The sequence below is a fragment of the Cricetulus griseus genome, chromosome 2, assembly GCF_003668045.3.
Source record: "Cricetulus griseus strain 17A/GY chromosome 2, alternate assembly CriGri-PICRH-1.0, whole genome shotgun sequence".
Taxonomy (NCBI): Eukaryota; Metazoa; Chordata; class Mammalia; order Rodentia; family Cricetidae; genus Cricetulus; species Cricetulus griseus.
The window spans coordinates 216,785,802-216,797,548 of record NC_048595.1 but is presented as its reverse complement, the minus strand read 5'-3'; the positions used below and the strand labels follow the sequence as shown (position 1 = coordinate 216,797,548).

The 11,747-nt window shown below is 39.4% G+C and overlaps 1 protein-coding gene across 2 annotated transcripts in view; it reads right to left on the bottom strand.

The window, feature by feature from the left end:
• Positions 1–365: 365 nt before the first annotated feature.
• Positions 366–11,747, bottom strand: part of Dsc2 (desmocollin 2) — a 28,006-nt gene continuing 16,624 nt past the window's right edge. Inside the window, exons 7-16 of one of the 2 annotated variants that reach the window (XM_027404380.2) lie at positions 11,141–11,307; positions 9,375–9,509; positions 8,937–9,122; positions 8,546–8,802; positions 8,277–8,419; positions 5,658–5,882; positions 3,779–4,015; positions 3,084–3,208; positions 1,584–1,844; positions 366–563 (exon numbers count right to left, since the gene is read on the bottom strand). In XM_027404380.2, the coding sequence (XP_027260181.1) occupies positions 366–563; positions 1,584–1,844; positions 3,084–3,208; positions 3,779–4,015; positions 5,658–5,882; positions 8,277–8,419; positions 8,546–8,802; positions 8,937–9,122; positions 9,375–9,509; positions 11,141–11,307 (1,934 nt within the window). Of the gene's footprint in view, positions 564–660; positions 697–1,583; positions 1,845–3,083; positions 3,209–3,778; positions 4,016–5,657; positions 5,883–8,276; positions 8,420–8,545; positions 8,803–8,936; positions 9,123–9,374; positions 9,510–11,140; positions 11,308–11,747 lie in introns of those variants that run through there. The other variant, XM_035439063.1, reaches the window with a different exon arrangement.

Below are 11,747 nucleotides of genomic sequence, written 5' to 3'. Positions count from 1 at the left end.
AGGTTAAGTAGTCCATAAATAGACTCAGATCCATTAAATTTATTGCACTATAAGTTGGCTGATATCATTATGCCCAATGTAAACAATAATGCAAATTTCCTTAAAGTTTATATCAGTAGATGACACCGGGGTAAAAAATAAATACTTAAAACCCATGCAGAATGGCTTTCAAGTTCAAGTGTACTAATATACCAAGTTTCTCTGTAAATATGCATTTCCGTGGAGATTCTGTAGACCAAGGCACGTTGCTGGGGAGCTCCAAATATAACATCTTTTTTTTTTTCTTGAAAAAATCCTGGTTTACGTTTATAAGAGGGAGGAATGGGTAATAAATCCATTAGTTTGGTTGCCCTGTTAGAAGTTCTTCATCTCTTTGCACATATTTCTGCTAATGTCCTAAATTTAGGCTCCAAATGGTCCAAAAACTCAAGCCCATCTTCTTCCTGTTGGTCACTACAGCAACCCACAGAGCCAGCAGCTGAGCCTCTACCTTCATAGTTGTAAGACAGGACATAGTCTTGAGCGAGATTTTGATTGTCGTTCTCATGGCACAACTGCACTTTCTGTCAGGGAGAAAGCACAAAATATTTTATTTTTTATTATTTTAAGCACCAAAACGTATTTACAGAAAAAGAATTGCTTTGATTTACCTTTCACTGTTTAATTTTTAATCAGAGTGTGTCCTCTAATGGTTTCCTATGTGTAGAAAATGCACATGATTGGTCTGTATCATAAAATCACACCATAAAGTCAGTATTAGCATGCTTCTAAAAGTCCTGAGTGGCGCTAAGTACCCAAGTGTTCATTTTAAGTGGCCATTGCTTCCCTCTTTCTAAATAATGAGAAAAGTGAAAACACACTCAGTAAACGGAACCATAATTGATGTGAGCACCACTCTTTCTGAACATCAAAGCGATGGTACATATGTTGAGCTGCTAAAACAAAATTTGTCAGATGCAAAACCGTAGCACAAAATTATTTCTTTGATAAGTAATAAAAGTCATCAGGCAGCAATGGTACATGTCTTTAATCCCAGCACTCAGGAAGCAGAGGAGGCAGATCTGAGTTTGATGCCAGCCTGATCTACAAAGCAAGTTTCAGGGCAACATAAAAAAAAAAAAAAGAAAAAAAAAGTGTCTCAAAAGACCAAAAAGTAACAACAAAGAGAGTAACAAAATCAAATAAAATATACAGGAAAGTGATCCTGGCAGTGGTGCATGCCTTAAATCCCAGCTCTCAGGAGGCAGAGGCAGGTAGATCTCTGTGAGTTCGAGGCCAGCCTGGTCTACACAGCAAGTTCCAGGACAACCTCCAAAGCAATACAGAGAAACCCTGTCACAAAAAAACAAACAAACAACAACAACAACAACAAAACCCAAAAAGACAAAAACAAACAAACCAGGAAAGTGAATGGCCACATTAATCTGAACATAATTAAGCCCAAATTAATTAAAAATAGTAACTTTCCAATAAGCAGATTCACCGTTTATTAAAAGTAGCAGTCTACACAAACATTAATTTGGAACCTTTGTAACATTTAAAAGATTATCACCATAAGCTTGGGCAACAGCTCAGAAACTCACTTCACCAAGTCGGGGCTGAGTAAAATTGTGCCACTCAGAGTAAGTGTATCTGTAGTTGTCCACTTCCACATGTCCTCCTCTGCAGGGATCCAGGGTGTGGTGATGATAGCCAGCCCCCCCACAGGTCTCCAAGGTCTGGTGCCCTCCTTTCACCATCTCAATGGTCTCTTGACCTCCACCTTTGACTCCTCCTCCCACGGCACCAAAGGCTGCCTGCCCAGAAGCTCCCACAGTTTGGGTTGTGAAGCCATTTGTGGAATACTGAAAAGATAATGGCATGTATCAGTTAAATATACAGAGGAAGAAAAGACAGTAAGAGGAATAGCAGGTGAAGATGACACCTTGGCTTTAGAACAGCATTATAAGGGAGTCTTTCCATCTGTCTTTCCAACCCTGAGTACCTGTAGCATGTGCCCTGTAAGAGACGTCATACCTAGCACAAGAACAAACTGCAGATGCAAATCAAGAAGACTGATGTAGATTCCACCTTTAAACACTTGTTAGCATGCTGGACATGTTCCGTTATGGCCTTCCAATGCCTTGAAAGTGGCATTTCTGTGTCACAGCAATTTGCTTTCTCAGCTAAACCCATTCCCCTTTACCAGGCAAGAGAAGATAAAGAAATAATGACAAGCTTTCTCAGTCAACCACGACCTCAGTTCCTCCCAAGTCAAATACAAAGAAAAAATTATTATAAACATGTAATCCTTGCAGTCTACATTAATAAAGCAATAAACCAGAAAGGAAAATACCAGAAATGCCAACAAACTGGCCACTCCTCTTCTAGGTTGTGTGTTTACACTCTGAAATATAATTTAAGGTTTTTTCAACGTCTTTTTCTCAGATATGGTCAGTTTTTTTTGTTTTGTTTTTGTTTGTTTATTTGTACTTCTAGACCTTCCCTGCTCTGGCCATCGTATGTGCTTTTTTGGAAAATATTTACTTGTTTTTCCCTCATATATTGGGCTAGGAAATCAGAGCCACTTGGCATTCCCTTGCTGGTGTGCTGCTTTAGACTGCCCGCCTCAGGCTCATTTCAAAACCACATTACAGTCAGGAAGACTCCAATAAACCTTTTCCCACCATCATCAAAGTCCGTAGAGATTTTATTGCTAGAGCCAGATTTAAAAAAAATATATACTTATGATCTGTGAGTAATTAAATGCAATATTTTAAAGCATAAATAGCAGTTTACATAGATTTTTTGAAAATACAGCCCTAACATTGAAGCCACGAGACACATATGGCAGAAAAGAATGCATACTAAAGGATTTTTTGGCCATACACTGCATGGCTAAATTGAAATGCCCCACATCTGTGGGAAACATATGCATTTTATTGATTCCCTGGGATGGATGACATTTGATGCTAAGTTACCAGACACCAGAAGAAGTTTGTTGAGAAAAACAAAACAAAACAAAAACTTGTTTTAGAAAGAACACATAATATAGACTAAATCGTCCTCTGTACTTGGTTTCAAAAGACAGGTGAGTGACTTACAACTTTGTCATCTCCAGGAGCCTCGGTGTTTGATACAATTAGGTTCTGCTGTGCTAAGTCATCAGGAAGAATTTTCTGTTGTTTTGTTGTCTGGGAAACACTACAGACTAAAGTAAACAGTATACCTGGAGAAAGAAAAAAGGGGGCTCCCTTAGGTCTCTCATTCATAATGTGCAACTGTGTTTACAGTGTCTGACATGAATAAAACATGCATCAAAGGGTGTGTGTCAAACACCTTTCAAGAACATATGATTGTATGTGTGCCCTTAGCAGATATGCTACAAACACGTATCACATATATTTCTACAGTGAAATTTCTACAATGAACTGTATATTCTGCTGAGAATACACAAAGTACATATTTAAAAAATGTATTAGATACATGAGCTAGTGAGGTGGCTCAGTAGGAAAAAGTGCATGCCACCAAATCCAAAATGAATGACCTATGTTCCCTCCCAGAGCCCCAAAGGTGGAAGGAGAGAACAGAAAATTGTTCCCTGATCTTCACACAGGGCACATTCCCATCAAAATAAGATAGATATATGTAAAATAAAATAAATACACATGCTAAATATATTCGTTAAATAGAAATATATCTATGCCCAAACCACCACCTATAAGTATTAACATTCATCCTAAGAATATATCTTAAAATTATCTTAAAGGTTTTGGGACAGATTCAAGAAAGGACTTACAAAACAGCAAGGCTATGCCCAACAGTATAGCAAGAATAGCCCATGGTCCAAGTCTCATGTCTGCATAGCCGGTCCTTTCTCCTGAGCGGGCTGTGCAGTCACTTTCAGTAATGCAGTCACAAACAATGACATTCAGTGAAGTGACTGAGGACAGACCAAGCCTGTCTGTAACTCGGATAGGAACTACGTAGGATCCAAATGAAGGGTCATTCTGATAGGAAAGACGAGCAGCTGTATCTGAATGAATAAATAAAACCAGCTGTTACAAAAGCAGCCAACATCGATTTAGCAAAAACGGCCAGTTATCCAATAGATACCCACTTCCCTACAAACAGACACTTGGGGATTATTATAACTGCTATGATCCTGAAGCTGTGACTGATCTGAAGCCTCTGACCCACAGCCACTGCCAACACACTGTGGTTACAGGTAGTCTAACGCTGCCGGCAATGGTTAATTTCCACTGCCAACTTAACAAGATTTTAAAGTCACATAGGAGACACACTTCTAGGCATGACTCTGAGGGCATTCCCAGGGATACTTAAGTGATGAGGGAAGACCCACACTGAATGAGGGTGGCACTATCCTGTGGGCTGGCGTCCTGGATTAAAAAAAAAAAAAAGGAGGAAAAGCCCACAACATCAGCATTCATGACACACATGGCCCCCCGGTGCATTTCTTGTGCCACAGAGACAAAATGACACAAGGTTTCTGACTAGAACACTGCTGCCAAAAATGTTACTTGGCCAAGGATAACTTTTTAATTTTCTCTTAATATCACTTGAACTAAAACATTCTGACCTCAAATAGTAGGAAGGACAAAAATCCAAGAATAAAGCTATTTTTTTAAGAAAAAAAACAAATAAAAATATCTCTCCTCAGTCTGGCAGTGGTGTCACATACCTTTAATCCCAGCACTCAAGAGACAGAGGCAAGAGGATCTCTGTGAGTTCAAGGAGTTCGAGGCCAGCCTGGTCTACAAAGCTACACAGAGAAACCCTGTCTCGAAAAACAAAATCAAACAAACAAACAAAAAACCTCTCTCCTCTTCCTCAAGACACACAATACAAAAGAATATTGTTTTACAATGTATAAATCTTGTCAGTATACAGATCGTCATGGTTCAAGAAAGAGTGCCTTTGGCTTGCTTAGCTATGCCCTTGCTTTTCTATCCCCATCCCAGCCTCTGCTTGCATTTTTGTTTTGTTTTGTTTTTGTTGTTGTTTTTAGCTTTTCTTTCAATTTGTCATAGCAGGAAATTGAGGCATGAACACTGAGAGCTGGGCTTAAAAACTTAAAAAGTTTCAAGTCACCCAAAAGGTGACTAAGGTACTTGAGTTAAGAAAGCTAAGGCCATGATCTCACAGTCCATGGCAGCATGTATAGAAGATAGGAATTAAGTTCTGGTGTTGGTGCAATGCAATGTGGTGGTGGAGAAAAGCCACTTTAACTTCAGCCATTTTTGCACCATAGCTCCCCTCTGGGCTACGGGTCAACTGGGAACCAAAGCAAGGAAGATTCCCAAAAAGAACACCCTAGAAACAAAACAGTGACATGTCAGCATGGTGGCAATGAGAAGCAATAGGGTGGTGGACAGTCAGAGACACAGATACCCATGCAAGGGGGAGCTCACTGTCCCAGCTGCTTAAAGACTTTGGGCCAGAAGTTACAATGCATCCATGCAGATGAGTGCTTGGATACGAATGCAAATCTAGGGGATACCTAAGGGGATCCTGCTATCATCACCAGCAAACACTGGAGAGGCTCACTGCCTATTATACCAAAACTCATGTCTTCTTTCTGACAGTAAATTTTTTCTTATTTTCAGGGGGGGTGGGCTCATGCTGAAAAGGGAAAGACAACATTTGAAATCACAAACCATTAATTCTCGTGAGCCTCCACATCCTCCGTACTTCCGAATCAGAACTCTCCAAACTAAAATCAAATGGTGGGCCATTCACTGGCTCATCGGGATCAACTGCAACAATTTCAGCAGAGGACATGGTGGCCTTACATATCACCACCGTCTGCTTGGGTATGAATGGACCATTGTCATTCACATCTTCAAGTATGATTCCCAGAGTTCCAGTACAGCTTCTCCCATCTAGATTCAGAACAATAAGAACACATTGTTTAATGCCTTTATTTTTAGCTAGAAATTCATACACTGAAAATTAATATCTATATTTATTAATCACTTACAATGCATAAGTTACAGTAACAAGTACTGCCATGAGTGATGACATAGGGAACACCCAAAGAAAAATCTTATTGATTCCAAGTGGATTATACATGTAATAACTGCTACTTAGACATTTCCATCCATTCACTATGTCATGACATCAGTCATGGACAATTTTAGACAGAGAAGTTTTAGTTGATTTTGAAGAGACAAAAAGAAAGTATGATAGGGTCACACAGTATTCTCAAAGTGCAGGTCAATTCAAGGGTGTGCACAGAATGTCACACATACCTGTGATGTGGAGAAAAGGGAGAAGGCAGGCAGGTGGGAGCCAACACAGACAAGAGCTAAGGACCTTTGAAAGCTGAGTAGAGAACTTGGAGTTTAGCACACACAATGAGAATGATTAAGGTTTTAGAATAGGGAAGTTGGATAGTAGAAGATATGTATTTGGAAAATTCAAACAGATAATGGTTTAAGGAGATGGTTCAAGGGTGGAGGAACATTTCCAAATGGTGTAGTCTCATAAATAGCCAGTCATCTATATATTAAGTAAATGGGACTTAGGACTCAAGGTGTAACTTCTGTAATTGGCCTGTCATTCCTACATACATATAAATCTTCCTGATAACTTTATACAAGGCTACAAGGCACTGTACTGGGAAGTCTGGGGCATAAAAGATGAAGCAATCAAGGGCCAGGGAGGTTATGAAGTCTAAAACCAAACATGAAACTAGGATTCCTGCCTCTAAACCATTTGTTCTTTCTACTAATTGAGGAGGATTTGGACACTAGAGATGGAGGAAAAGGAAAAACAAAATCTGCACCACTCCGTACCTGGGGGCCCCATCTTACATACAACTGCCAACCTAAGGAAATGGACACCAAGCTTGCATAGCAACCAGAACCTTAGCCAAGGCCCCTCTGGCACAGTGGCTGGATCTTGGTAATTCTAGAGCAGGCTCATAGTCTGGGCACCTCATACAACCACGTTAAGAACTGATTCTGAACTACAGACCACATAGATGTATGTGCAGGTCACTACAGAAGTGCTGGCCAGTTAAGGTAGAGTGAAGTAGGAGGAGAGAAACCAAAGGCAGAGCATAGCAGATGCCCCCATCAAGGCTAGGATAGGTCACACATGAGCAACATTAATGTAAACAACAAAATCACCATTTGGAAGATGAATTCACTGTATTTGAGCACATTTTAGAGCTTCAAGGACATGAAGAAGGTAATTTATTAAACAGAAATGAAATCACAGCTAAATCCCTGAAGAAATCAAACAGCAAAAATCATCTAATACATATTCTAGAAGAGGAAGGAACAGAAAAGAAATGATATTTTATGAGATTCACTGCTAAGAATTTGAGTTAATTTAGAGAGAGTTATGATACCTAAACTATCTTTTAAAATCACTTTTACAATTTAATTTTGCAAGTTAGAGAATAATGAGTTATGTTTATTTAATTGCGTATTTATTTTACAAATACACAAAGTTCAATTACACCTTTTTCTCATGGTTATCTTTTTGTTTTGTTGGTTGGCTGAGGTATTTTTTTTTTTGGAAACAGTTTCTAGGGGTAACTATGTAATTGTTGGCCTTGAATTGATCCTATTGCCTCTAATACCCAAGTACTGGGATTGTCAATACTTACCATGCCCAAACAAAGATAGCTTATAACAGAATTAGATTTTATACACAGAAGGGGTATTGTATACACAACTTTCAGAAGTCCATTCTCTCATTTCACCTGGAGATCAAACTCAGGTTATCTGGCTTGGTAGCAAGGACCTTAACCAGCAAGAGCCATCTCAGTGGCTCCATCTTAGACCATATTATCTTATAATGGAATCTAATACTAAAGATACTATTAGCTGACAAGAGTTATTAAGTGACAGCAAACTTATTAATTAATTGCTCTGAATGCTATACTTTGGAAAAATAAACTGAGAATTATGGAGCCTGTTTTAAAAATATATGTTTGGTAGGCTGGGCAGGATGACAAACACCTTAATCTCAGCCCTTAGAAGTAGCTGTAGATATATCTCTATATCTGCCAATATGGCCTGCAAAGGGAGGTCCAGGCTTGCCAGGATTACACAGTGAGACCCTGTCTCAAAAGAGAAAAAAAAAAGGTATACTATTGGACTGGGGCTGAAGCTGGGTAGCAGAGTGTTTTGCCTAGCACCTGGAAGACCTTTGATTTGATTCTTTACACCATGAGATTAAAACAAAATATATGTCATTGACTTTAAAACTGAGGAAGTATACAATTGAAGATGCAGTAGCTGTCTTAAAAACCAATTTCTTACCTGCATCTAATGCAAGGACTGTAATATTATAGATGCCATTTCTGACAGTCTCGGCCTCTCGATCGAGGGTTCGGAAAATGGTGATTGATCCTGAGTCTTCATTAACTCTGACCCACCCTCTTGGGTCACTTAACTTCCTGTACCTATTAACCATGGTGGAAGTAACACAGCAAGAAGGACCATGAGCCAAATCGTAATGCCAATAGCAAAAGAGGGTATAGACTTCTCTAGTATTGTAAATGTGAGAGGAACAAAAGCATTACAAATACCTTATACCACTGCTGCTTCTGTTGTCGGGATCATATGCCTTATACCCATCATTTCTGGTACCAACTGGTACATTTTCTTGAATCCGCACAGTTTGTGCTGGAGGGATACACTCGGGGCCCTCGTCCACATCTTTCACGGTGACAGTCACTGTGGCTGTGCTCATGGGTGACCTTGCACTAGCCTCTCTCGTGTACAGGGCTTCATTAACTACACCAATTTGCAGGGTCACCTGCTGCCGCTCTTCATAGTTCAGAGGCTACAGGAAATGTGTTGAATAATCAGATCAAACCCTTGCAAAGCTGGTGAAGTTCAGAATATCTTCGCATTATATCTTTGCCTGCGATTCTATATTATCAATTACAAATATCGAATTTACTAATTAATTCTTACCTTAACCACACACAGAATGCCTTCATTGGTTTGGGGATCGGTTGCAATTTTAAAATTTCCATTTTCATTGCCTTTTAAAATGGTGTAATTAGCTCTCCAATTAGGAGAGTTAACTAAATCTTTATCCTGAACGGTAAGACGTAAGATTTCCACATTAACTGTATTTTCTTCCACTGATGTCACATACTAAAGAAATAAAAAGAAAAAAAAATAAAGTTTCATTAATTAACTTTCACAAAACAAGATCACCACATGAAGTAAGCCTCATTCTTACAAATTCCAAAGCACCATGTTCTCATGCTTAAAACTCTAACCCCAAGCTGCTTTCGTGTCACTGTGAGCATTTCATGCCAAACCACGGGACACAGAAAGACACGCGCATCCTTTTCAACTGACACTGAGTCATGAGCTTGTCTCTCATAGACATCACACACTTACGACATTGCGAGTGAATGTTGGCAAGTTGTCATTCACATCTCCAATAGTAATGATGCAGGTTGCTGTTGTCTGCAAACCAAAATACTGGCCATCCATATCCTGTACTTTTATTTTCAACTGGTATTTGTCAATTAGCTAAAAACAAAGAAAATGTAACTGTTAGGCAAAAGAACCATCTTTACAAGTAGAATCTTGACTTCTGCTCTGTAGCTCTTCTTGCATTAATAATTTAGGGGAACACTGTTATGCCTAACAGCAGTTACTTCTTTAAAAAGTCCCTTGCTCCAGTATTGTGCAATCACTATATGAAAACTGAGTCATTTCTCAAATGAAAAGTGCTGTCAACTCCCAGAATATATAATCAATTAGCATTACCAACTTTCAAAAGGGGGAGTACATTTAGTATTGCATGGCAGTGCAAAACAAAAATGCTTTATGTCCTATCCAAAGTGCATTCTTATATTCAAAAGTATTGTAACTTAAATGACTGCTCTTCTCCTTTTCAGCCATCTTCATACCATAACTTCTGCCACTGTTCATCTTTCCTGTCTTTACCCATTAACTAAAGAAACACTAGAGTGTTAATATTGATGTCTCTCACACGTGCCTTTTCCAATGCGCCTATCCTGCACAACCTCTTAAGTTCGCAGCTTAAATGATGGCTGCCTTCACCTGACTACCCTTCAAACCTCATGCTGCTATCTGCCAGGAGGCCAGCACGTTTCCTTTGCATTAAAGTGCACTGAGACTTATCAAAACCAGTCAGATGGTGAGAAAGCAAAGACATAGGCTTTTATTATCCTAAAATGCTGATTTGTGTTATCTGCAGACAACAGAGAAACTCCAATATTTAAAAAGGCTGAGCAACAGGTCAAAACTGGAATCCTGAGATCAAAAAATTACCACCAAGCACTATTTAGTCAACTTCTGTGTCTAATGTTTGTGACTGTTTTGGTCATCAACAGCCTTTTTTTTTTTTTTTTTTTTTGAGATTTAATTTCCTTATTTGTCATGTGTATATGTGAGTGTTGGGGGGTCAGGTGATTGGAAAATCCCAAAGAGAGTATGGTATCAATCCCCTAGGGTTGGTGGCACAAACAGCTGATATGGATTAAGGTTCCCCACAGAACATGCATGAGGATGCATTCTTTTTTTTTAAGATTTATCTATCTATTATGTGTACAGTGTTCTGTCTGCATGTATGCCTGAATGCCAGAAGAGGGCACCAGATCTCATTACAGATGGTTGTGTGCCACCATGTGATTGTTGGGAGTTGAACTCAGGACCTTTGGAAGATCAGACAGTGCTCTTAACCTCTGAGCCATCTCTCCAGCCCCTGAAGATGCATTCTTAATTGCTGAGCCATCTTCACAGCCCTGTAAGTGTTCATTTAAAGACTTTGGTTTGGAAGCTTAACAAGCCATTTTTATATTTTTTTGTTGCTGTTTTTTGTGTGGTTGTTTATTGTTTCCATTCCCAAGGGCAGTATTTACACATGAAAGGAACCTGTAGTTGTCCAGAGGAGAACATTTAGAAGACATTTTGTTAAATCACTTCAATAAAAGCAACTCTGTGTTACCAATGATAACTTTGGATAACTTCTAAAAAGCTCCTACTTTGGGGCCTATGCGCCTTGAGATATTTCCAATTAGGGATAACATATCTGTGTTCTTAAGTAACCATATTTCTCTGCTAACTGTCCAACTGAGGCAGTGTGCTCTTAAAAGCCCGGCTCTAATCCAGCTTTTTCTGCTGGTGTTTGTTACCTCTCTGTCCAGCTGGGATGACGTGGTTGTGATCACACCAGTAGTGGGATGCATACTAAATAAGGTGGGTGGGGAAGGCCACTGCTCCAGGATGGAGTACCTCAGTCGAGTGTGCATTGTATCAGGCTCATCGTTGTCAGTCGCACAGACCTCCCCCACGACAGAACCTGCAGAGGAAAAGCTCCTGCTGAATTTCCAAACCCTCATGCGATCTATGGCTCTTATTTCCTTCTTTTCTGCCTACTTCAGAAGCCCTTCTGGAGCACATTGTCACAGATTAGCATCAGAAGTTAATTGATAATTAATTTTTAGAAGTTAATTGATACATGCATAAAATAACACTTCCTTTTAAATACACTCACGTCCTAATATTTTGTGGATATGGTGACCTCAGCTTCTATCTTTACTGTATTTTTATATGAGCTCCTATTAATGATCATGCTATCCCTCTGTGAACCTTGAACTTCTACTGAGATTTTGTAATTATTCCTAAACTCTTTTCTATCTGCAGGCCTGTGCTTAAATTAACCACCTGCAGCAGTTCTCTCTAAAAATTCTATTGGTACAGTCAGGTCTCCCTAAGGGAAGTCCCCAGAATTGCAGCCTG